General features: G+C 56.4%; 1 protein-coding gene across 1 annotated transcript in view; it reads left to right on the forward strand.

Annotated features, from left to right (window-relative positions):
• The window catches only part of Abl1 (ABL proto-oncogene 1, non-receptor tyrosine kinase), a 144581-nt gene that overhangs the window by 110661 nt on the left and 8227 nt on the right, over positions 1-25693 (forward strand). The window contains exons 4-11 of the mRNA XM_013021429.1: positions 5387-5659; positions 10518-10602; positions 11469-11646; positions 13313-13497; positions 15851-16003; positions 17873-17962; positions 18276-18440; positions 20297-22108. Of these exons, the coding sequence (XP_012876883.1) occupies positions 5387-5659; positions 10518-10602; positions 11469-11646; positions 13313-13497; positions 15851-16003; positions 17873-17962; positions 18276-18440; positions 20297-22014 (2847 nt within the window). The 3' untranslated portion in view covers positions 22015-22108. The remainder of the gene's footprint in view (positions 1-5386; positions 5660-10517; positions 10603-11468; positions 11647-13312; positions 13498-15850; positions 16004-17872; positions 17963-18275; positions 18441-20296; positions 22109-25693) is intronic.

Below are 25693 nucleotides of genomic sequence, written 5' to 3' on the forward strand. Positions count from 1 at the left end.
TGGTAGAGCGCTCGCCTTGAGCTGAAGAGCTGAGGGACAGCACCCAGGCCCAGAGTTCAAGCCCCATGACCGACAAAAAAAAAAAAGAATAAGAATAAAAAAAAATAACATAAGCACAAAAAAGGGCTGGAGGCATGCGTGGCTCAAGTGGTAAAGAACCAGCCCTGGCAAGCTCAAGGGCCTGGGTTCAAACCTCAGTACTGCCAAAAGAAAAAAATATTTGATGTTGCCAAATCACACGGTAGACGATGCATTGATTGGTTCTCACCTGCCTGTGCCCCTCTCTGCACCAGCAGCCTACCGACCTCATCATAGCCACGCAGGGATCACCCTTAGCCCATCCAATCCATTTCTCCTTTTTCTTCAGATAGAAAAACGCCCAGGGAGCTGGGGAGGTGGCTTAGTGGTAGAGCGCTTGCCTTGCATGCTTGAGGCCCTGGGTTTGATTCCTCAGCACCACATAAGCAAAAAGAAAAAAGCCAGAAGTGGCGCTGTGGCTCAAGTGGTAGAGTGCTAGCCTTGAGCTGAAGAGCTGAGGGACAGCGCCCAGGCCCAGAGTTCAGGCCCCACGACCAGACCCAAAAAAGAAAGAAAGAAAGAAAGAAATACACTCAGGCTGGGAAGGTGGCTCAGTGGTAGAGTGCCTGCCTAGCATGCATGAAGCCCTGGGTTCAATTCCTCAGTTCCACATACACAGAAAAGGCCAGAAGTGGTGCTGTGGTTCAAGTGGGAGAGTGCTAGCCATGAGCAGAGAGAGGTTCAGTGACAGTGTGCAGGCCCTGAGAGCTCAAGCCCCAGGACTGGTGAGAGGGGGGGTTGGAGAGGGAGAGGGAGAGAGATATGTCCAAGTCACCTATGTCCCTGGGCCTTTTGATCCTCTTACTCTCAATTCCTCTGTCCCTAGGCCAGGACCAAGCTTGAAAGGTGGCAGCCAGTCCCCTTCTTACTCTGTAGCCTTTCCCAGTGCTCTGCGCCCTGACTCGTGCCATGTCTGTCTTTCAGTGTCACTTCCCTTCCTCACGTCTTTGCTTCAAGCCCTCTTGCCAGTGTCTGTGTGGCCTTTTGGCAGCTTTGGCACTGGCTCTGGGGTGGAGGGGGGACTAGAGGACCTCCTCCACTCAGACCATGTTCTCCCAGAGGTACCGCGGGGTCTTCGCATTGTAGACAGGCTCTGAGAGCGCTGCCTTGGTCATAAGTGAGAACGTGGGCGCAGGGCTCCTGGGCGGCAAGTGGACAGCTGCTTCCCCATCTGCTCCCTTGATCCAGGGATCCCTGGCCGGCGACCTGGGGGGGTGGGGAGAGGGGCGGTGGCGCTGGGCAGGATAATGGTGTTGTCCCGGGAGTTCAGTCAGCAGCCTCCAAACAGATGGAGGCAGGCATGATCCAGTTGAACAGCTCATTAGTTGGTCTAAAGCATGCTGTTGAGAGGGGGCAGCACCTTCGTGTGGGATGCGTGGGTCGCAGCTGAGGTGCAGCAGGCAGCCCTCCCATGGGGCTCTCCCCTCGTCCGCCCCACTCTGCAAAGCAGCCGTCCCTGGGGGGGGGGCAGTCCTTCATGCTATGGGAACCTGTTTCCAGTGGGAGGCTGTTGTCTGGGTGGGCATGGCATGGGCCCGGCACTGAAGGACGCGTGCCACGGAGCTCAGGATGATCGGAAGGATAACATTTAAGACTACAAGAGGGACTGGCTGGGATTGAAGAGGCTCAGTTCTTGTTTTCACATCAGCTCCGCTTTAGATGACTGAATGTAGAAGACGGTGGGGCCCCCCAGATTTCACCTGCTCCCACCCTCACCCCTTCCCTCACTCTCCTGGCTCTCATTGGCCTTTTCCCTTGTGTTCCGAACTTTCTAGCCCCACTTGTGGCCAAGTCAACCAGCCAAAGGCTTGACAGCTGTGGGCTTTGAGCTGGACTCCTGACAGGGCCAAGCTAGAGCGAGCTGCCGCTGCTTCCGGCAGGCTGGCAGGACATGGCGCCCCTCCTGTGCGTTCTCAGGCGTGTGCCCCCCGCTGCTGTGCCTGGCACCCCCGCCTAACGCATCCTCAGTTCTTGGCGTCTCGCCCTCCTGTGCGGCCACGTGCTATACAGCGACGTCGTTCCCAGGTGCAGTGAAGGGTTCGGGCTGGCGAGACACGGAGCAGGGCTCGGGTTTGGAGAGGTGGCAGAAAGGGCCAGCTGCACAGCCTGTGGGCTCGCTGGGGCTCGGCCGCCTGCGGGATGCGGGTGCGCGCAAGGGCAGTCTGGGGACGCGCTCACTCGCTGCGTCTTGCCTCCGTGTGAAGGCTCATGGCCAAGGCTGGACCCCACCTGCAGAGGCTGCGCAAGTCTGAGCCCCGCTCTGCCTTTGAGTGCATGGTCAGGGGGAGGGCTAGTGCTGGGGTTTCTTTTTTTGTCGGTCGTGAGGCTTGAACTCTGGGCCTGGGTGCTGTCCCTCAGCTCTTCATCTCAAGGCGAGTGCTCTGCCACTCTGAGTGGTTTACTGGAGATAAGAGTCTCACGGCCTTTCCTGCCCGGGCTGGCTTTGAACTGTGATCCTCAGCTCTCAGCCTCCGGAGTAGCTAGGATTACAGTGTGAGCCACCAGCACCTAGCACTGGGGGTTTCTTTGACAACACTTGTCTTTGGGGTTCATGCATGACTGGCTGAGCACCCTAGTGTTTACAGCTCTGTGTGTGTGTCCTAAGGACGTGCCGTTCTCTGCGCATGCCTCCCAGTCCTAATGAGCCAGTTCACGTGCAGGATGCTGCTCCAAACCCAGCCCCAGCCGGGAGAAAGCACCCGCACCCGCATGGGCTGCAGACAGGACAGTGGGACACTGCCTGCTCAAGGAAGGAGGAGGGACTGTTTCATGCATGGTGGTCTGTAAACGTTTGAAGGATGAATGCGGACCCGGGGCCTGTAAACTAAGTCATTGACAAAGTTGAAGTTTGCCCGGGCTGCGATCCTCCCTGTGACGCCGGCTGGCCACTTGCCTGGCTGAGTGAGGGAGGCCAGAACAGATGCCGGTGAGCCGGGGCTCAAAGCGCTCGAGCCTGGGTTGGGTAGGGGGGCGCGTCTTGCTCCAGGGATGGTGCCCAGGAGGCCGCCCACCACTCACTGCCAAGATTTCCAAGGTGGGAGAGGCAGGTGGGTTCTGGGCATGGTTTCTTGGCCTGACTTCTCCATGCTCCTTGGTAGAGAGGCACACACACACACACACACACACACATACACACACACAGCGGGGTTGAGGGTGAATCCCGCGGAGGCCTCTGTACACAAGTCACCATCCCTGCGCCACGGTCGCCACGTGAGGGCTCAGGGGCCTCTCTGGTTGTTTTAGAATTTGATCTGGGTGGGATTGTTACCAAAGACTCACTAGAAACCCAGAGTTGGCCGTTGCCTTGTTTAAGTTTTTAAAAATGTGTTTATGTCCTCGTCCCAAGCACAAAGAAAAAAATCTAGCCTATTGTGGGTCATAGATGGGTCAACTTGTGTCTTTTATTTCCCTCTTTATTTTCTTGTTTATGTATGTGTGTATGTATGTATACACACATACACACATATTGTCCACGCTGGCCTCAAACCCTAAATCCTCCCACTTCAGCCTTCCTCTTGCTGGGATTCTATGTGCACCACCAAGCTCAGCTTACTTCCTTTTACAAGTGCTTTAAACTACCTCCTGTTAGGAACTTACATCAAGTGACTGTGTTCGTGAGCTTTCTGTTACCATAGTGAAGAGAAGACGTTATTCAGCTGTGTGTTTGGGAGGCTGGGAATTCGAGCAGCATGGTCTGGGCTGCAGCACAGGTGCCTGACATCACCCGTGGAGAGTGCGGGGAGCGGGGCCGGGATTGCTGTGTTTACAGCAACAGGGTAGAACTTGGAGGTACAGGAGAGCCCCCTGCGGCTGTCACAAGGGCAGGCAGTAGCTGCGGGTGGCGGCCGGGGACAGGTCTGAGTAAGGAGCTTGCCTCAGGCCCCCCCAACTACTGCCTGGCCACCCCGCGCACACGCATACTCTAGAAATACTGTGCCTGAGGCCTTGCCACGTGTCAGCCATGTGTCAGCTTGGCCCTGTTCCTCCTCCTCCTTCCCCACGCCCCGTGGGTTTCTGTGGCCTCACGTCTGCACCCTCCTCCCAGGACTGTACCATCAGCCAGGCTGTGAATGCAATGTTGTGACGGAGTCTTTCTCGCTGTTGGCAAGCCAGGAGCTAGGGTGGGGCCTGGAGTGCAGATGTGTGCGGGATCTAGTGCAGCTTCCTGTGAGGAAGCCTGTGCTCACCCACCTCACCCCTGCTGCAGAGAAGGGGCGGCACCGCCCATGCTCATGTAGGTCCTTCCTGCCACACCCCTACCTCCCGGTGTCTGGATGAGCACTGGGGGAGAGCCACCAGTGGATCTACGTATCTCACGTGGAGACTCGATGCTCTCCTGTCTTAGAGCCCACCTGCCCTGCAGCAGTGCATGGGAGGCACGCACTGCCTTACGCGGTCACCTTCTCCTCACGGCACTGTCTAGGTTTATCCATTGAAAGTCACACGTTTTCTTGTGTAAGTCAGTAGTACTAAGTTCTCCCACTCATAGAACCTACTCCTCAGCTGTGGGCAGTGCTGAGCATTGAATGTGCTAGGTAGCAGTCCGCCACTGCGTTCCTCCCCCAGCCTCAACAGCTGATTATTGAATACCTGTTATGTGCTCATTTCTTACTTTTAGTATTAGGGCCACAGGATTAAAAAAGATGGCTCAGGATGCTGTACTCTCCCAGCTAGAGATGGACAGGAATTAACCAAATAATCAGGAAATTGCCTGCTAACCTGGCAATGATGATTTTAGACTGGGTGGATAGAGAAGACTTCAGAGACTCTGTGTGTGTGTGTGTGTGTGTGTGTGTGTGTGAGTGTGTGTGTGTGTGTATGTGTGTGTGTGTGTGTGAACACACCAGTATTGGGGTTTGAACTCGGGTCCTAGCATTCTTACTTTGCTTTCTCTGATGCTCTATCACTTGAGCCATACCTCTACTTCAGCTTTTTGCTGGTTAATTGGAGAGTCTCAAGGAATGAAGGAGTTTCCTCCAAGGCTGGCTTCAAGCTGTGAGTAGGTAGGATTACAGGCATGAGCCCCCGAGCGCCCAGCGGCTTCATAGACATGAGAGAACTGGACATGGCAGGGCTTGGGAGTATATGGGCATTGAAGGCAGAGGGAGCAGCAGGTACAAAGGCCTTGAGGCTTTTCATTGTGACTTGCTTCTTTAGCTAGAAAATTCAGACATTAGAGATGTGACTGGCCGGGCAGGTAGAGCTGTTTATGTGTGGTGTCAGGTGCATTGAACAGGCTGCTCCGGGGCTGGTGGAGTGTTGCCCTGGTGGCTGCTGCCCGCATGACGGCCGGTCTTCTTCTCCGCAGCTCTACGTGTCCTCGGAGAGCCGCTTCAACACCCTGGCGGAGCTGGTTCACCACCACTCCACCGTGGCAGACGGGCTCATCACCACACTCCACTACCCCGCCCCGAAGCGCAACAAGCCCACGGTGTACGGCGTGTCCCCCAACTACGACAAGTGGGAGATGGAACGCACAGACATCACCATGAAGCACAAACTGGGCGGCGGCCAGTACGGGGAGGTGTACGAGGGTGTGTGGAAGAAGTACAGCCTCACCGTGGCCGTGAAGACCTTGAAGGTGGGTCTCGGGGCACCCGGCCAGCGCTGGTGCACATGCGCCCGTCCTCACCGGTGCTCAGGCATCGGCGTCTCTGTTGGGGCTGGGTCGTCTCCACCTCCATCTCCACGTGTGTGGGAGCTGGCAGGTGCTTTGGAGAGATGAGTCACACTGGAAGGTTCCTTGTTCCAGGTGTGCGGCACAGAGAGGAGGAGAGGTAAAGCTGGGAGCTCAGAAAAGAGGAGATTTCACTGCAGCGGCCCCTGGTTTGGGGGTGGGGGGAGGTCGTGGGCAGATCTGAAGACAAGGTGGAGGTGTGGCTGCAGGCTACACCGTGAGCCAGACCTCCGTGAGCAGGTGCTAGAGCCGCCCTCCCCCCTGACTGGACAAAGAACAGTGTGTGTGGATTGCGGGCACACCCTCCTGAGGTCCTCAGAGATCAGTTAGGGTGCCAAGGGAAGCTTCCATCCTCACTCAGGCCTCTGTTGTTCCTGGCACGAGCCGAGCTTTCCCTGTGGCAAGAGTGCCCCCTGGCGTTGACCCGCGTTGCCTGCTGCCCTTGTGATTGAGTTCCCACAGCAGTTTGTATCTGTTGGGAAAAAGGAAGGGACTACATAACACATCACCAGGACACAGACCCACGTTTAGGCGTGTCTCAGATTTGTTGTGGTGTGGCTGACAGCACTATTTGCCACTTGTCTGATTCCTTCCTTTGAAGACACAGTAAAAAGGAACTAGAAGTGTGCGCCAAACACAGAGGTGGCTCCTTTAGGGCAGAAACAATGTTCTGGTCTTCGGTGGCATCGAGACGTGACGTTCAGTGCCTGACTGCCTTTCAGCCGTTTGGGCACAACCGATACTTTGGCAGGGGTGATGTGGTTGAGGTTTCCTTGAGCATTTCCTGGCCGTTTTCCAGACAAGACTTTTTTTTTTTAGTGAAGATTTATAGAGTGCTAGCCAGGGTCTACTTAGCCCTGAGATTTCAAAATTAAAACTTAAAGAAGAATTAACCTGACCATTTTTCAGCGCAGGTCTTGGGGGCGTCTGGGTGGCAGGAGGAGACAGAATAGGATGGCTGTGGATGTGGTTGGCGTTGTGCCAGACATGCCAGGGTGGTCGGGGCAGGAAGTCACAGCAGCCTAGAACTCCAGCTCGGGGGGCAGGACCGTGCTGGGGGGTGGGGACGGGTGCTTTCATCTGAGTTTTGCAGAGACTGCTCGGTGGAAAGCTCCAGGGCTCCACAGCTCCCACGCACGCCCACAGTGCCGTCCACAGCCCAGCTTTTCTCTGTTGGTGACTTGGGCTCTGTGAAAGCCACGCATAAGCCTCAGTTCCGCCTTGCTCCACAGACTTCCCTCTCTGCAGAGCACCATGATAAATGCTAGCAGCCCTGGCCCAGGCTTCATTTCTTCCCCCAAGTTCACCAAGCACCTGTCTCCTCCCAGCTCTGTCCTGCTGGTCCCCCAGGTGACACCTCCAGTGCTGCCCGCCCCTCCCGCAAGGCCCTGCACACTCCACATTGAACTTTGAGCAGAGGAATGGGAGGCGGGCATGGTGGTGCATGCCTGTGGTCCCAGCTACACAGACAGGGTTGGTAGGAGGTACAAGATCTGAAGCTGGCCCTAGGCAGAAGCAGACCCTATTTGAAAGTTTAAAAAAAGCTGGGGGCTGGGAAGGTGGCTCAGTGGTAGAGCGCTTGCCTTGCATGTTCAAGGCCCTGGGTTCAATTCCTCAGCACCACATAAACAAAAAGAAAAAAGCCGGAAGTGGCGCTGTGGCTCAAGTGGTAGAGCACTAGCCTTGAGCTGAAGAGCTGAGGGACAGTGCCCAGGCCCAGAGTTCAGGCCCCACGACTGGACCCCCCCAAAAAAAATAAAAAATAAATAAAAAAAAAAGCTGGAGGGGGGCTGGGAATATGGCTTACTGGTAAAGTGCTTGCCTAGCATGCGTGAAGACCTGGGTTCAAGTCCTCCGTACCACATAAATAGAAAAAGCTGGAAGTGGAGCTGTGGCTTAAGGTACAGTGCTAGCCTTGAGTAAAAGAAGCTCAGGGATAGTGCCCAGGCCCTGAGTTCAAACCCCAGGACTGGCAAAAGGGTTAGGGGTGTGACTCAAGCATGAGGCCTAGTTCACAACTCTGTACTTCATCCCCTGTCCCCCAAAGACAGCTGTGACATTAACGAGACTCATGCGATGACGGATTTCAGTTCTGTGGGAAATGACAGAACTTCGTTACAGGCAGTGCGCTCCCGCCCCCAGCAGTTTCACCTTCCCTGAATCGCATGGATAAGCGTGGGCACTGGGGTTTGGTTTTGTTCTGTTTTTGTGCTGGTACTGGGGCTTGAGCTCAGGGCTTGGGCCCTGTCCCCAAAGTTCTTCACTCAAGGCTGGCACTCTACCACCTGAGCTATAGCTCCACTTCCAGATTTTTGGTGATTAATTGGGGATAAGAGTCTCATAGACTTTCCTGCCTGGACTGGCTTTGAACCTTGATTCTCAGATCTCAGCCTCCTGAGGAGCTGGGTTGACAGGCGTGAGCCACCGACCTCAAGAACTGCATGTGTGGTTAAAACCACATTTGGACAGCAGAAGACTTTGGGGCAGCTGTTGCTGGCTTGCTCCCTGTGTGTGGACCGAAGACGTCACCTGTGTTAGCTTTGTGGCATGGTATCTCTGGGTTTAGTTTTTCCCTGTGGAAATTGGTTTTATTGGGCAACTCCAGGGACAACCAAAAAAGAAGGGGTTCCGTGACCACACTGGTAGCTGGCAGTCACACATGCAGTGGCCTGCTTTACGAGGAGGGTCACATACAGCTCTCCCTGAGCGAGGCGTGCTGTCGCCCAGGTCACTACTGCTGAGCCGCCTGAACCCTCGCACAGGCACGCTCTTCAGGCCTCCCAAGGGACCTGACTTCTGCTGGGCTCTCCATTCGTGAAGAGGCCAGCAGCAGCTTCTACTTTACTGCCTAATGGAGGAATTCTCTCTCTGTGTTGGTTTGTTCATCTGTGTTTTTTTTTTTTTTTAACCAGTCCTGGGACTTGATCTCAGGTCCACTTCCATTTTTTTTTTCTGCGTATGTGGTTCTGAGGAATCGAACCCAGGGCCTCATGTATGCGAGGCATGCACTCTACCACTGAGCCACCTTCCCAGCCCGGGATGATGAAAAATTGAAACATAAAAGCAAAAGAACATCATGGGGCATTGTAGGTTTATGTCTATATAACAGCGCCACACACCTGGCTGGTTGTTGGTAGTTAGATGGCAAAGTGAGCTGCCTGATTCCAGCAGAGGGAGACAAATCCACACTAGTTTTTTGCTGAAAGAAACTCAAAGAATTACTGCAGCTTCTGAGAGAGAGACAGAGACAGGCAGGCGGCGGGGGGGGGGGGGGGGGGGGGGGGACTTTGGAGCCAGGCTCTTCCCTCTGATGTCTGCTGGGTCTTGTGGTAAAGCGCACACAGCACATGCATGCGTGAGCTGCGTCTCTGCATGGTTTGTCACCCCGCGCTTTCAGAGCGCCTCTCCCTGGTCTTGTCTCGCTGGCTTCTCTGGATCGCGTGGGCACATCCCACTGGCCAGGGAGGCTGGCGAGGCCCTGCCCTGCATGGGCTCGGCCCGCAGGGCCCCCTGTGGCAGGCACTGCTCCTGCCTCGGCCATCGGGCTTCCACCACGAACACCAGAGCCAGCGCCGGTGAGCTCACCCAGGGGCAGAGGGCACTGGAAGAGGACAGTGGTGGGGACATGGAGCTGAGACGCCATCCACCCTGCCCTCCTGCCTGCCCTGGCATACTGACCACCGGCGGTGCGGGGGGGGGGCGCGGAGGGGAAGCCTAGGAAGTCTGTTGCTATAGTTGGTGGCGGCGGCGGCTGCGGTGGCAGTGCGGGGTGCGGGGGGGGGGGGAGGCGGGGGGATGGGACATTAAGGACAGCTGGCCTGCCGTTTTAACATTAGTCATGCCTGGCTTGTAAACATGGCTGACCAAAGCAAGAACATGCTAAGGAGAGGTTGTCCCGTCCACCACCGAGGACCTGGGATGGCCACTGCCCTGTCCCGTGGACAGAGCTTTGTGTCCTAAAGGGGCAGGAATGGAGACGGGTCCACATAGAAGCTAAGGTGTGCTAGTCTTCCCCGCACCCCATCTGCCTTGACACGCAGACTCCTTGCCGACCCCCGAGGCAGCCCGCCCGCTGCCTCCTCTGCCTTTAGACCTAGCTCTCACCACCGAGCAAAGCCTGTTTACTTTCTGCCCCTGCCATGAGGGCCAGCTCAGTGGGCAGTGTCCACTGTCCACTGTCTTGAGGGCCACGGCACTCAAGACATCGGACCAGAAGTGAGCGAGGCCTGTGCACATGTAACACGTCCATGTAGGCGTCCACCGAGCCCCAGGCATCCCGACGGTGAAGACCCGTAGCATAAGCCTCTGGAACGCTGCCTGCAAAGCGGTCACCGCCACTCGTGAGGGCCATGGTAGAATCAGGGTGACAGACAAGACGGGGGTGATGGTGCTCTTTGTATAATGTACAGACCCTTCTAAGGGAGGTGCTCTGGAGATTCCTCACGTGGTTTGGGTTGGCATTAAGCCCTGGAGAGCAGACATTCCATGGGGAAATGGAACTCAGAAACTCCAAAAGCTGGGGAGGTGAATGGAATCTGCATGCCTACCCGTGCCACCCAGCGCCAACAGGTGCCCAGGCCAAGAAGCAGAAGTGCTGCTAGAAAAGGCACAGTCTTTATGCCACCATGATGGCACAAAGCACCGTGATGTCCACAGCACGGTGGCTGTGGCGGCAGAGGGGGCGGGCGGGCTGCGTGGACGCGGGTGCTCAGCCTGTGTCCGCAGGCGGACAGAGTTTCAGCAGCTCCCGTTGCTTCTGCAGGAGGACACCATGGAGGTAGAGGAGTTCCTGAAGGAGGCTGCGGTCATGAAGGAGATCAAGCACCCCAATCTGGTGCAGCTGCTGGGTGAGGAGTGTGCGGCTCTGAGGGCACCGCTTTTTTAAATATTACTGAAGTAGTTGTCCAAAGGAGTTGCCATTTAACAGTGGTTTGTGAATATAATGCCTCTTGATCAATGTTGCCTCTTTCAACATCTTCTCTCCCACCCCTCCCCTTCCTCCCCCCCTTCCTCACTCTTCTTAATTTTGTAGGATATACATTGAATTCTTGTCTGCATCCCCCCCCTCCTCCGTCTCATTCATCTGCCCCTGTCCCCTGGACCCCATCCCACCCCTTTCAAGTCCCTGCTTCCTGGTGTTAATTTTGTTCAGCTTTGACTTTGCCTTTCTAAGGAATGACACTGATTTCTCCCTTGAATCTACCATATTTCTGTGAATACATTTGTAAACACTTGCATACCACCAATGTGTTTACTTACAAATTGCTAAGCTAAGTGTAGCTTCCACACATGAGGGGAACCTGCACCTGTGGAGGACACGACCTGAACAGGTCCTCACATGTGCACGGGGCTCCTGAACGGGCAAGGGGGGGAGGGCGGTAAGAGAGAGTTCCTACCTTATCAGACAAACCTCAGAATGGCTCCTGAGACTTAGTGGTCAGGGGTATTTTCACCAGAGTGGCTGTTGATGGGAGGCCTGGCGGGGCTTAGGGCATGATGGGCCATGCGGCCTGTCTTGCCTTTGGACTCAGTGGCAGTCTCTCTGTGTAAGGTCAGGTTCATGGGCTCCAAGGAAGCGGGGGAGAGCGTGACTCTGTCCCGCCACCGGCAGGGCTATTGGAAGCAGGCACAGGCCCTGGGGCAGAACCAGCTCCATTTGGAAGCCTCTTCCTTGGGTGTCAGCCCTTTTCTTACTTGCTTGTGCTGTTGACAGGGGTCTGCACCCGGGAGCCCCCGTTCTACATCATCACCGAGTTCATGACCTACGGGAACCTGCTGGACTACCTGCGCGAGTGTAACCGGCAGGAGGTGAGCGCAGTGGTTCTGCTCTACATGGCCACTCAGATCTCCTCCGCCATGGAGTACCTGGAGAAGAAGAACTTCATCCACAGGTAGGGCTCTCTCCTAGGCCTCTCAGTGTGAGGCGGCGGCCTGGGTCTGAAGCCCTGGCTCCGGTCAAGGTCCAGCTCTCAGCCTCTGATGTCAGTGCTGCCAGCCCATTGGCCCGTGGACCGAAGGCATGTGCTAGGTGCCACCCATGACTGCTTCAAGCAGCTGCCGGGCCTAAGTGCTGGGCCAGGGCCGGGACACGGAAGCAGCCAGTCCTGGGGTAAGAAGTTCTTCACTTGTACCCGTTTTGGACTCTGTGGAATACTAAATGGAGTTCAGAAAAGGTGTACTTGGAATAACCCCAGTGCTCCTTGGTAAGAACTCCTGCCTGTTGCATTCACGTGGCTTTTACACAAATTCCCCCCTGAAAGCCAGGGAATGAAGTCTGTTTTCCCTCCCTTCTCTATTACTGTTTCACTGTCCATTTAACTTGCTGTCACCGGGCTCCGGGATGGTGCTCGGTCGTCAGCACTGTGCGTGTGCTGACCTAAATGAAACGTCTTCGCTGTTTTGTCAAGCCTCGAGCGTGTTGACCTTCAGGCGTGCCACAATTATCTTGGTCTTTGCATGCTTTGCCGGTGGAAGTGGCTTCCTAGCAGTGCTGGCCTGTGCGGGCAGAGCCTCGTCGACTTCACTGGCCTCTCTAATGCAAGACGTTCTCCACGCCACTGCCGTGACCTTTCCTACCAATTAACTCAAGTGTGAAACCTCTACATGAGATTTCCTAGCCAGGAACAAGACGAGCACGTGTGGCGCGCTGGCGGCTCCTCGGAGGCAGAGCCCATGCCAGCTGTTCCTGTCACCCAGCGCAGTGATGAGCCAGCCCTCTGATGCTACAAATTGAGATTTCCTGACTTCAGCTCTGCTTTGCATGGCTAGCTCCGTTCCCTCCCGTTCAGGCAAACAGAAAGCGCTTTACCAACAATCCTATCAGCCACAACGCTTCTGCGTTTAATTCCTCTCACTGCCAGTGCCCAGGCTTCCGCATGCAGCCCTCACTTATGCTGCCACCTCCTCTCCTCCTTGCCTTCCAGTTTGCCTTGTGATTTCATGGTTAACATCCATGAACCAAAGATTAGACACCTGCCTGCCTCCTGGGGAGAAGCAGGCAAGGAGAGGAGGCGGATGGATTATCGGCGGGGGAGAGGGGAGTTCTAGGATAGAATGGTAAGCATCAAGAAGAAAGAGGGAAGTCAGGCACATGGGGAAACAACGCCTGTCCTGTGAAATCTGCCAGGATGGATGAGACAGTTTCTTGCAGTGGAGGGCTAGGCTAAGTCTGTCCCCACTGCCTGGCCCAGTGTGGCACTTGAGCTCATAAATGCCAGGTTGGCATGCTAATCTGCTGGTACCCGGCAGGCCGGAGATGGGCCTCTTATTATCTTCATTTTACGGATGAGGTGACTTAGTGTCAGAGTCACTAAATTGATCCAGGTCATGGGGCCGGGGAGCCCCCACGCAACCCTCTGCTGCCTGTCACCATGGTGGCAGCTCAGGGCGTGTGCCGGAGGGCTGGCACTGCTCTCCAGCGGGCCGAAGCACCGCCTGGGCCAGGCTTGGGTTTCCCAGTGTCATTGTACCCACACTGCATGCTGGAGAGTGCGAAGCTGGGAAGTTTGCCAGGAGTGCTCACCATGGTGCTCACTGATGAACCGTTTCCTTTCTCAGAGATCTTGCTGCCCGAAACTGCCTGGTAGGGGAAAACCACTTGGTGAAGGTGGCTGATTTCGGCCTGAGCAGGTTAATGACAGGGGACACCTACACAGCCCACGCTGGAGCCAAGTTCCCGATCAAGTGGACCGCACCCGAGAGCCTGGCCTACAACAAGTTCTCCATCAAGTCTGATGTGTGGGGTAAGGGCTTCCGGGGCCCCGCGGCCCTGCTTCCCCTCTCCTAGCCTTTCGCTGCGCTCTTCTGCCCTTCTGACTTCATCCTCTTTCCTATTGCTGTGCTTTCTCATTTTAAGGTCTCACCTTCCATTTTCTCTCCAAAATGAAATACCCATTGAGTAGGCTTTTTTTTTTTCTAAATGATCTATAGTAACTTCCTTATTTTAATACATGTCTTCCTTTCAATTGTGTTGCTTAGATTTACCAGGGCAGCTAGCTGATCTTTCAGCTAGGTACAGGGAGCCACGGGTTGGTTTGGTTTTTGTGTGTATATGTGCCAGTCCTAGGGTTTGAACTCAGGGCCGTGGTGCTGCCCCTGACCTGTTTGTTTGTCGGTCATAGGGCTTGAACTGAGGCCTGATCACTGTCCCTGAGCTTTTTCACTCAAGGCTAGTAGGGTACTTCCATTTCTTGGCTTGAGCCACCAGCGCCTGGCTCCCTGGGCTGTTTTTGCTCAAGGTTAGCACTGTGCCACTTGAGCCACAGCTCCACTACTGACTTTTGGGTCATTAGTTGGAGTCTCACAGACTTTTCTGCCTTCGCTGGCTTCAAAACCCAGTCCTCAGATCTCAGCCTCCCGAGTATGTGAGCCCCCATGGTTGGTTTGGTTTACATGGCAAACTAAAGCATATGCTGAAGAAGATAGTTCAGGCTGGGTACTTGGTGGTTCACACCTGACATCCTAGCTACTCCGGAGGCTGAGATCTAAGGATCGCCGTTCAAAGCCAGCCAGGACAGGAAAGTCCATGAGACTCTTATTTCCAATGAACCACCAGAAAACTGAAGTGGTGCTATGGCTTAAAGTGGTAAAGTGCTAGTTGAGCGAAAAAGCTCAGGGGCAGCACCCAGACCCAGAATTCAAGCCCCGCAACACCCCCCTCCCCTGGCCAAAATTTAAAAAAAAGACAGTTCCATACTGAGCCCCCTTGTCCCCACCACCCAGTCATTAGAAAACTGCTTCATGGCGATGTTGGGTCCTCTGTGCTCACCCACTTCCTGATGCTCATTATTTTTTTTTGCGGGGGGAGGGGGCGGAAGTCCAGAAATTATTATTACCTTTTCAGAATTATTTCAGTATTAGTTTCTTACAGATGTCTCATTGTTGTAACCATGATGCTACCCCAAACTTGACAGTAATTCTGAATATTTGAAAATGTCTGGTGTGTCTCCACTTGCAATTGAATCATGAAAGTCAAACCTCTTTTTACAGTTTGACCTGAACCAAGTATGGTTCACACATTGTGTTAGTTCATCTTGCCCTTAAGCCTGAAGCCTTCTGTCCTAAATTCCCCCATGTCTATATTTCCCCACTGTGTATTGAAGAAACACTCACAGCCCCCCAGAGTTTCCTCCATTCGGACTTCGCCATCATGTCTCCATGGTGTGGCTACCAACAGTAAACCCCTAGAAAATGGAAGGCGAGGTCTGGGGAGCTTTTTCTCACTGTCAGAGGGAGGGGCCTGCGCCGAGGCCTGCAGATACATCTTGTATGTATCTTGTATGTGATGTATATTTTTTTGCACTTACTCATTGGTTAGCAGTATATACTTTGATGAAGAATCTGCCCCTCATCTGCTATTTTCTTTGCACAAATGTGCATACTGTCTGCACAGGCGCGTGGCAGCTACGTGTGAGCACCTCACCTCCATCCACCACGTCACTTAGTGACGAGCTGGTCTCTAACCACTCTTCAGAACGAGCAGTCTTGTGCTATGATTATGAACTTTGGATTTAACTGGCACGTGTGTTTCAGTTGGCTGCGGTGGTGCTCCTTGTTGATCCCCGCCCCGTCTCACCACCGTTTGATGGGAACGCAGCTCCCTTCCTTTGGCCCTGCCCTATAGTCCCCCACCCCCCTAACCTCTACACTCTCTGCCCCACTCCAGACCTGAACCACCTGCTTTTCTCCAATGATGCCTGGTTCCATTTGTGTGGAGTGGAATTTCAAACCTTCCAAAGATTTCATAAGTCATTTATGAAATGAGAATTAGAGGAGGCTTGAGATAATCCTGGAGACCCAAAAATGAGAGGTAGTGGCCTGATACAGGCACACAGAGAGCTGTCCACAGAGCCTGACTTCCAGCCTCGGGCTGTCCACCTCACGGCCCCCAGATGAACTCTTTCCTAGAGGGGAGACCTGCTGGCCTCCATGCCTCAGCTGTAAGAGACCCCAGGTCTCTGCATCCTGTTCTGTGCTGGGCAGGTTGTACTGTGGTGACAGGGCCACCTCCCAGATTCAGCCCCTATAGCCTGGCACCATGGCCAGGGTAAGACGTGACCTGTGTCTTGAGCACTTTTTTTTTTCCTTTTCTTTTAGCGTTTGGAGTCTTGCTTTGGGAAATTGCTACGTACGGCATGTCACCTTACCCGGGAATTGACCTGTCCCAGGTGTACGAGCTGCTGGAGAAAGACTACCGCATGGAGCGCCCCGAAGGCTGCCCCGAGAAGGTCTACGAGCTCATGCGCGCATGTGAGCCTTCCCAGCCCATTTCTAGAAGCCTGAGTGTGCTTTGTGGGAGATTGTGAGTGTGGGGGCTACACCTAAGAAGCAGCTGAGCAGTCCGGAGCTCTCTGTTCCCACCTGCAGAGCACCTAGCAGGGCTCCACTCCACACACTGTTTTCGATGCGTCTGTATCTTTGTTTACAGATAATGTACACAGGAATTGGCCTGCCTGCCCACCTGCCTGCCTGCCTGCCTGCCTGCCTGCCTGCCTCCCTCCCTCCCTCCCTCCCTCCCTTCCTTCCTTTCTTCCTTCTTTCTTTCCTTTTTTTAGTGCTGGTGCGCAGGCTTGAACTCGGGCCTAGATGCTATCCCTTAGCTTTTTCACTCAAGGATGGTGCTCCACCATTTGACCCATAGCTCCATTTCTAGTTTTAGTTGTTAAACTGGAGATAAAAGTCTCATGGACTTTTCTGCCTAGACTGGCTTTAAAACCTCGATCTTCAGATCTCAGCCTCCTAAGTGGCTAGGATGACAGTTGTGAGCCACTGTCACCCAGCTGTTTTTATGTCTTGAATCACAGATGGGATAGATGGATTCTAGACCTGGGGTTTTTACTAGTAAACTCCAGTTAACCTCTGGGCCTGACTGCAAATGCTGTGCTAGAAAAGCAATAAACACCACACCTACGTGGTGGTTACCCAGTTCCATTTACATTGTTGACATAGGTATGTGTGGGCCTGTGTGTGTGTATCTGTGTACCTTCGTGGTTTTGATCATCCGGTCATTTCCCTAGCCTTTGTTACCTAGCAGTGCAAGCAGAAAGTGTTGCTGTCTGTGTCCTGCTCTCTCTCCCTCGGCCTGGGCCCCAGGCAGCTGGGCCCTCGCCCTCTGGGGACAAGTCCTGGCTCTTTGTAGAAGTAAGGCCGGAACACACATCCTCTCACACGAGGACCTCTCTGCCCTGGGGCTACCAGTTCCAAAGGCTGACCATGCACCTCAAAGAACCAGGTGCATTTTAAACTTCAAAATAGCTCACCAAGTGGTCTTCCAAAAAAGATGTATGAATTTATACTCACGTCAGAGGTATATAAGGAAAAGAAAATGGGTGGGGAGAGTGACTTTACATTCTTACCAGCACTGGTAGTTCTCGATCCTTTTATTTCTCATTTTAGTCTTAGTTTAGTCAGTATGTGTAGGTGAGCATGGTAGTGTATGCCTGTGGTCCTAGCTTTTAGGAGACAAGAGACTTGAAGTCAAGAGTTGAAGACAGCCATGAGTCCAATTCTCAGTACTAGCACATACACAAAAAAGAGCATTTCAGACTTTGGAAATCTTCCAGTCAAAACAAAGATAGAAATAAGCTGTTTGCCTTGCTGTTTCCCTCTCTGTCCTAGAGCGGGGTTGGGACAAGGTTTGTAAAATGCAGTTTTCGCTGTCAATATCTCTCAAGATGTGCAACCCGTATTCCTGCCAGAGTGTGATGTGTACAAATTCTTTTTCTTAGTGCTGGTCCTGAGGCTTGAACTCAGCTCCTTGGTACAATTTCTCAGGTTTTGTTCCTGAGCTTTTTTGCTCAGTTCTAGAGCTCTACCATTTGAACCACCACAGCTCCATTTTCAACTTTTTGGTAGAGATAGAAGTCTCATGGACTTTCCAGAGCTGGCTTTGAGCCATGATTCTTAGATCTCCACCCTCCCGATAACCAGGATTACAGGCATGAGTAACCAGTGCTTGGCTACAAATTCTTAATATCTGTAATAGACCGTAAGGGCATCTGTCCTTTCAACGTCTCAGTGTAAGGTGTTGGCAGAGTTGGCATATCTCTTCCATCCAGGCCGTTGCTTGGCTGTTAGCAAGGCCTCACACGTGGTCTCTCTTGGGACTCGTCTGTCCAGGTTGGCAGTGGAGCCCCTCTGACCGGCCGTCCTTTGCTGAAATCCACCAGGCCTTCGAAACCATGTTCCAGGAATCCAGCATTTCAGATGGTAAAGTCTCATCCCCAGTGCCTGGTATGGTGGGCAAAAAGTTGGGTGGGGGCAGCTGTGTAGGTCTTTAGTTCACTCCTGGCCAAAATAGTAAGCCGCACAGTTGTCTGTGACCAGGAGCCCGCACAGGGACCGTGGTGGCGTGCTGTCTTTTGCCGTCCTGCAGGGTTCTGCAAAATGCTAAGGTGTTTCTCCAGCATCTGGTCCCTCTTCAGTAACTATGCAGCTGCCCTCTGTTAGCTTAAAGGGGAAGGAAAGCTCAGTCCAAGCTGGCCTCTGACAGCTGCTGGCTTCTGTGCTGTCTGATTCTTAGAAGTGGAAAAGGAGCTGGGGAAACAAGGCGTGCGGGGCGCTGCCGGCGCCGTGCTGCAGGCCCCGGAGCTGCCCACCAAGACCAGGACCTCCAGAAGAGCTGCTGAGCACAAAGACTCCGCCGACGTCCCCGACACACCCCACTCCCGGGGCCAGGGAGAGACTGGTAGGTGCCCGCCCTGCCCCAGCTGTCCAGGACAGGCAAATAGCCCCCATCCAGCTCTGGAAGGAGGGAAGATTCTCCGCTGCTCCTGGAGCTGGGGGCTTGCCACTCAGCGCAGACAGGCAGAGGTGTTGGGATCAGAGCTCTGAGCCCTGCTCTGCAGGCCCAGGAGACACCTGCGGAGCAGGGCCAGCATCCCTGTGGTTTCTGGAAAGAGTGTCCAGATGCTTTTCCCAGCTGCCAGGGGTCCACTGGGGAGGGCCCGAGAGGTGCCACGGAGGGTCGAGTTAGCACACACGTGGTCCTTCCTGCATGTGGACGCTGCGCGAAGCCAGCGGCTGAGGCACTGGGCTCACAGAGCTGCCGCGGACCCAGATGAGGAGTGGGCAGCACCGTGCTGGTGAGATGGAGGGAGGGGGGGTGCTCTCCATACACCCCATTTTGGAGTTTTCGCTTTGTTTTGTTTTGTGCCAGTTGTGGTACTTGAACTCAAGGGGCCTGAGCGCTGTCCCTCAGCTTTTGTGCTCAAGGCTAGTGCTTTACCACTTGAGCCACAGCTCCACTTCAAGTTTTTTTGGTGGTTAATGGGACAATCCTCAGATCTCAGCCTCCTGAGTAGCTAGGATTCCAGGTGTGTGCCACCAGTGCCTGGCCAGGGTTTATATTATTATTATTATGCCAGTCATGGGGCCAGAACTCTGGGCCTGGGCACTGTCCCTCAGCTCTTCAGCTCTACCACTTAGCCACAGCGCCACTTCCAGCATTTTCTGCTTATGTGGTGCTGAGGAATCGAACCCAGGGTCTCATGCATGCAAGGCAAGCACTCTACCACTGAGCCACCTTCCAGGCCCCTTATTATTTTTAACCGTTTAGTCCTGTTAATAAGAAGCTAGCTGTCCAGCCTGTCTGTAGGTGCATACATGTTATACAAAGTCTGTGTGAGCTGCCATCCCACAAACAAGCGTGGCACAGGGCCATTTGCCCTTTCTCCCTTCCCTTGGTTGTCCGGGTTTCAGGGCAGAGGGGAGGCAGTTGTACTAAAAGCAGGCTACGAGCCATCGTGGTGCTGTGGCTGTGTCCACCGAGGGGGCCCAGTGTCACTCAGTGATTCTGCCCTGGCTGGCACAGTGCATATCACCAGGCCTGCAACTCCTTGCCGCCCCCTGATGAAGGTTCTGGAAGGCCCCTCCCTGGTCTGGGTGTTCTGAGGCGCCTGATGTAGTACCGGCGTGGCCGGGACCCTGTGTTCTGAGTGCGGGTCCGGCAGCATGGTCCCCAGGCAGGCCGGAGCTGGGCAACAAGCCAGGTTCCACATCCACTATCACTCGTGTTCAAAGACTGCCCACTGAAAAATGTGAGGACATCCCTTCCCATTTCCCGTGCATAAGGGTCCACTGTTGGGCCCCACGGTACACGGACCCCTCCCTCCAGCTGTGCCTCTTGGGAGCCTTAGGGCCAGCTGTTTGCAAGCCACGGGCCTGACCCATGGCTTGGCCTTGTCACTTTTACCGACCACAGTGACACTAAAGTGAACCCATTGGGCTGCAAGACCAGGCCATCGGCCTTCTGTGTCCCAACCTTCCTGAGCACATCCATGGCTCCTGACCCCGACAGTGGCTTGAGTTCGGGGCTCAGGTCAGGCCGGACCCCTGTGAGCGCCGCCTTCCATATCTCACTGACGCCTGCATGGCCATGGTGTCCTGGCCTGACCTGGCCTGGCCCGGTGAGAAGTGAGAAGCTGCGGAGTGTGGGTGGCAGAGCTAGTCCCCAGCCGGGCCTGCGCGAGGCCGGGTGCCGGGTCCGAGGTCCCATGGCGAGCATTGGTCTGGAGTTGTTCATGGCTTCTCCCTGTGTTTCAGAACCCCTGGACCACGAGCCTGCCGTGTCTCCTCTGCTCCCTCGCAAAGAGCGGGGCCCCCCCGAGGGCGGCCTGGCGGAGGACGAGCGCCTCCTGCCCAAAGACAGAAAGACCAACCTATTTAGCGCCCTGATAAAGAAGAAGAAGAAGATGGCGCCAGCCCCACCCAAGCGCAGCAGCTCCTTCCGGGAGATGGATGGGCAGCCGGAGCGCAGGGGCGCTGGGGAGGAGGACAGCCGGGAGATCAGCAATGGGGTGCCTGCGCTCGCCCTCTCCGATGCAGCTGAGGCCACCAAGTCCCCGAAGTCCAGCAATGGAGCCGGCGTCCCCAATGGGGCCTTCCGGGAGGCAGGGGGCTCGGGCTTCCGGTCCCCGCCCCTGTGGAAGACCAGCACGCTCACCAGCAGCCGCCTGGCCGCCGGAGAAGACGAGGGCAGCGGCGGCGGCAGCAGCAGCAGCAAGCGCTTCCTGCGCTCCTGCTCTGCCTCCTGCGTGCCCCACGGGGCCAGGGACACGGAGTGGAGGTCGGTCACGCTGCCTCGTGACCTCCAGTCCACGGGGAGGCAGTTTGACTCATCCACTTTCGGAGGGCACAAGAGTGAGAAGCCAGCCCTGCCCCGGAAACGAGCCAGCGAGCCCAGGTCGGACCAGGGGGCCCGGGGCGTGACGCCGCCGCCCCGGCTGGGGAAGAGGGGCGAGGAGGCCGCCGACGAGGTGCTCAAGGACCCAGCCGAGCCCAGCCCCGGCTCCAGCCCCCCAACCCTGACTCCCAAAGTCCTGCGTCGCCAGGCCACCACGCCGCCTTCCGGCCTGCCCCACAAGGACGAGGCCGGGAAGGGCAGTGGCTTGGGGACCCCTGCTGCAGCTGAGCCAGTGTCCCCCAGCAGCAGAGCGGGTGCTCCCGGGGGCCCCAGCAAGGCGCCCCCAGAGGAGTCCCGAGTGAGAAGGCACAAGCAGTGCTCCGACTCGCCGGGCCGAGACCGAGACCGGGGCAGGCTGTCGAAGCTCAAGCCCGCCCCGCCGCCGCCGCCGCCTGCCGCCTCGGGAAAGTCCGGGAAGCCCACGCAGAGCCCGGGCCACGAAGTGGCCGCTGAGGCGGCCTCCACCACCAAAGCAAGAGCCACAAGCCCAGCCGTGGAGGCTGCGAACAGTGAGGCCGCCAAACCCAGCCAGCTGGGAGAGGGCTTCAAGAAGCCCGCGCCCCCATCTGTGCCAAAGCCACAGTCCGCCACCAAGCCACCAGGAGCTCCCACCAGCCCAGCCCCTGCGCCGAGCACCCTGCCAGCAGCCCCCTCTGCCCTGGCGGGGGACCCATCCTCCACCGCCGCCTTCATCCCCCTCATTTCAACCCGTGTGTCTCTGCGGAAGACGCGCCAGCCCCCCGAGCGCATCGCCAGCGGCGCCATCACCAAAGGCGTGGTTCTGGACAGCACGGAGGCGCTGTGCCTGGCCATCTCCAGGAACTCGGAGCAGATGGCCAGCCACACCGCCGTGCTGGAGGCCGGCCAGAACCTCTACACATTCTGTGTGAGCTACGTGGATTCCATCCAGCAGATGAGGAACAAGTTTGCCTTCCGAGAGGCCATCAACAAACTGGAGAACAACCTCCGGGAGCTGCAGATCTGCCCAGCGCCCTCGGGCAGCGGCCCGGCCGCCACGCAGGACTTCAGCAAGCTCCTCAGCTCGGTGAAGGAGATCAGCGACATTGTGCAGAGGTAGCAGAAGCCAGCGGCCACGCCAGCCGGAGCCGCCTGCGGCCCCCACGTGACCCACAGGACCAGCAAGCCGGCCTGGGCTGGGGTTCTGCCTCAGAGTTTAGCTACTACCTACACTGTGCACCAGCCACCCCACACCACTCACCAGCTCGGCTCCCTGGGCCACCTGAGCCCGGGTAGCATCTGTGGAGTTCCCGCCTGTGGCACGGACGGTAGCTGCCACGCGGGGCTCACCGGGCTCTGCCCGGAGCTTCCCACCCAGCTGCGAGGCCCGCGATGGCAGTTGTGCCTGGCCACTCTGTCTGTCTCCATGGCTTCACACACACACACACCTTGAAGAACCACCCTGGGGTGTGCAAGGCAGCGCTGCCAGCCGGTTGCCCGCCCTCCCCTGCCCGGGCCCTGCGCCAGTGCTCCCCTGCCCTGAAGGACAGCTGTAGATTGGAGGGACTCGGGGTGCTAGGGCCGCACAGCTGCAGGGGGGCGCTGAGGGCTGGAGCAGCCGTGGCAGGCATCCGTCCTCTCGCGGGACCGCACTGTGAATCCTGGATAGAAAGCTTGAGTCAGGGGTCCGGGCCTGGCCGGTGCCGGCCAAACTCACCAGGGCACCAGGGACCCATCTTGTACACACCTGGGTGCCCAGAAAGGTCTGGATTTCTGACCCATCCCCTTCCTTCCCCCAACTCTAAGATAAAGCGGGTTCCTGTCGGGCCCTTCTATGGCCTCCTGGAGCTCCAGGGCAGGAGGCTGGGGTGGCCGGCTCTGGGACCTTGCCACTGTGAGCAGTGTCCAGAGCTGGCCCCACTTAGCCTCGGGTTTCTGTCAAGTGATCAGGGTGTGTTGGGAAAAACCACAAACACGGGAAACCCAGGAAGTAATCAGAAGTCCCGGGACTAGCCAGGAGCAGAGCCAAGGGCAGAGACTGGCACAGAGGCCGCCTTGGCCGTGGCTGCCAGCCGTGACCCCGAGCAGCCCTCCACGTGGGTCGGTGGCCAGGAGACACCTGTCACCCGGTGCCTCGGCGCCTCCTCCCACAGCCCATCCATCCGCCCTCCAGAGCCATGTTTCCTGGGGGGGGGGGTGTTCACGTGGCCCACACGGCCTGCCGTCTCTGTGCCCCAAAGGCTGCTCGGCAGCCCCAGACAGGCAGTGCCACACCGCCAGCGGCCTTACAGACAAGCCAGATGTCCCCCCAGACACCAGACGCCCCCACCCGACCGCCATGTCCCCCAGGTACTGGTCTCTTGTTAACACGACGTGCCACTATATTTTGCATTTATACTTTGGTATTACACTCTTTTATAGACGTGCTCTTTTATAAATGATGTGTAAATAGTGTCCCACCGAGCTCCCTTCTGGAATGCGGCCGTGTCCCTCTTCTTTTCTTGGTCCAGTACATTTTGTCCCTGTATATGATTGTGTTTTTGAATTCGAATCTCCCTCTGTAGTATTTTTTGAATAAATACATGTTTACAGAATTCCTGGCAGACGGCTTGTCTGGCTGCTACCTCGAGGAAGGGGTGGGGTGAGTTCCACTTTCCCAGGGGCCAAGGCCCAGCTCGGGGTTCCACAGAACAGAGCAGGGGTGTACCCCACCCCACCCAGCTGCCTACGTCACCCGGATGCCCGCACCTCCCAGCTGCCTGCGCCAGCTGATGCCCGCACCTCCAGCATCCTCATCCTTCAGCCTGGTGCACAGGCGCGGTGTACGGCTCTACCCAGGCCTTTCCTGGGTCCTGGGCACTCAGCCTCCCAGAGCCACGGAGCGTTGCCTGTGCCCTCGCGTGGGCCGCGTCCGGCGGGCTGCTCTGCCGGGCAGGGCCGGTTCCCTCCTTGCTGCACCATTCCCGCCGGCCTCAGCTCACTCGCCATCCCTCCGATCCTCATGCCGGGGGGAGGGGGGAGGGGGGTTGACGGGTGTGGACTCCCACGCTGGCCCCTGAGAGCTGGGGAGGGGTCGCTGGGGAAGCCCACCCCTCCCCCGAGCCCCAGGGGAGCCGCTCAGCGTCCCACCCGAGGCCCTGCCTGGGGGCGTGGGCTGGCTCTGGCTCCTAGCCAGGTGGGTGCTGGCACACTCTTGGTTGGTGACACTTCCTACACGGGTGCCGTGACAGCTTCCACAGGTGTCCTGTGTCCCCACATGGGGCCCTTGTACCCCTCCCCCGACGAGACAGGTCCCTTTGAGGGGCGCAGAAGCTAAAGCCCAGAGACAGGAAGCCATTGGCCAAGGTCACACGGCAGGTGTCAGCTTGTGCCTTGCAGAGCAGACTGGCTTACAGCCGCTGCTCTGCTCACCCCTGTGGCGGGCACTGGCAGCCGCAAAGTCCACAGGTGGGGGGCAGCAGCCTCCAGCAGGGCCTCAGTTGCTTCCAAAAACGTCACCTTGGCTAGTGGAGACCCTAGGTGGGACCCGGCTGACATGACATTGTCCTCATCACTTCTGCCTTCTGCCTTCTGCCCTGGTCACCTGAGCCCCCGGCCAGGCCTCCTGCCCTCTGTGGGGCATCCCCAGGGGCCCCAGGAGGCGTGGCTTCAGAAGCACCTGGTAGGGTTGGCATCCTTAGAGGAATCTTTGTGTGTCAGTGTGCCAGCCCTGGGCTTCAACTCGGGCTTGAACTCAGGGTCTGGGTGCTGTCTCTCAGCTTTATTTTGCTCAAGGCTGATGCTCTTCCACTTGAGCCACAGCTCCACTTCTGGCTTTTGGGTGGTTTATTGGAAAGAGTATCAGCTGGTTTGGAACTGCATTCCTCAGATCTCGGCCTCCTGAGTAGCTAGGCTTACAGGCGTGAGCACCGGCGCCCGGCTCAGGAATCTCCTGTGGCATTTTTGGCACTGGGTTAGGGGGTAACGGCTCCCTCCTGCTGACCACAGCAGCAGTCTCGGGGGCCCATCTTGTGTATTTTAATATTATTTCAGACACTGTCTATTTGAGCAGCTAGCTGTCTTTAGGTGGACTCATGGAGAGGAGGCGTCCTTTGTGTCTACAGTAAACTCTGCATGGCTCAGCATGCCCCAGGCTGGGGCCGAGGAATGCTGGTTTCCAGGCCTCTGGAGTGGGAGGAACTTGAATCTCTGGCCGCAGCGTGAAGGCTTTCCAGAGTCTGTCTCGCCTTGGGCAGCGGGCAGCGGGGAGCGGGGTGGGCTTTCCCGGTGAGCAGTGGGCCAGGCCCAGACCTCGGCCACGCCAGGGCCAGGGGTTGAAGAGGGAGTTTAGCCAGCGCAGCAGCAGCTGTTTAGCAGATTCGTGCCCTTGGTTGTCTGAGTGTTGGAATTTTCAGGGTTACACGGAGCTCGGCGCACACGCCAGCTGGAGGGAATGGCTGTGCTGCTGTTGTTTAGTGGTGAAAACGGGACGATAGTTTCTTTCTTCTTCCAAAGCCTCCCCCGCCCCCATTTGCTTCAGCTGTCTTCTCCATCAAGGTTAACTGAATCTTGCTAAATGAAGAACCAGCCAGGTTAGGGGCACAGCTTGGTGATGGAGCCTGCCCAATATGCTCTGGCCCCACACCCAGCATTGCAAAATAAAGAAGCAAAATAAAATAGAAATCAAACCCAGACAGGACATGCCCACGCGGAACGTGAGCTGTGCCCAGACAGGATGTGCCCACGTGGAGAGTGAGCTGTGCAAGACGCTCGCAGGGCCCACGCGGAGCGTGAGCTGTGCCCAGACAGGACGTGCCCAC

This window comes from Dipodomys ordii, unplaced genomic scaffold (genome assembly GCF_000151885.1).
Source record: "Dipodomys ordii isolate 6190 unplaced genomic scaffold, Dord_2.0 Scaffold55, whole genome shotgun sequence".
NCBI classification, from domain to species: Eukaryota; Metazoa; Chordata; class Mammalia; order Rodentia; family Heteromyidae; genus Dipodomys; species Dipodomys ordii.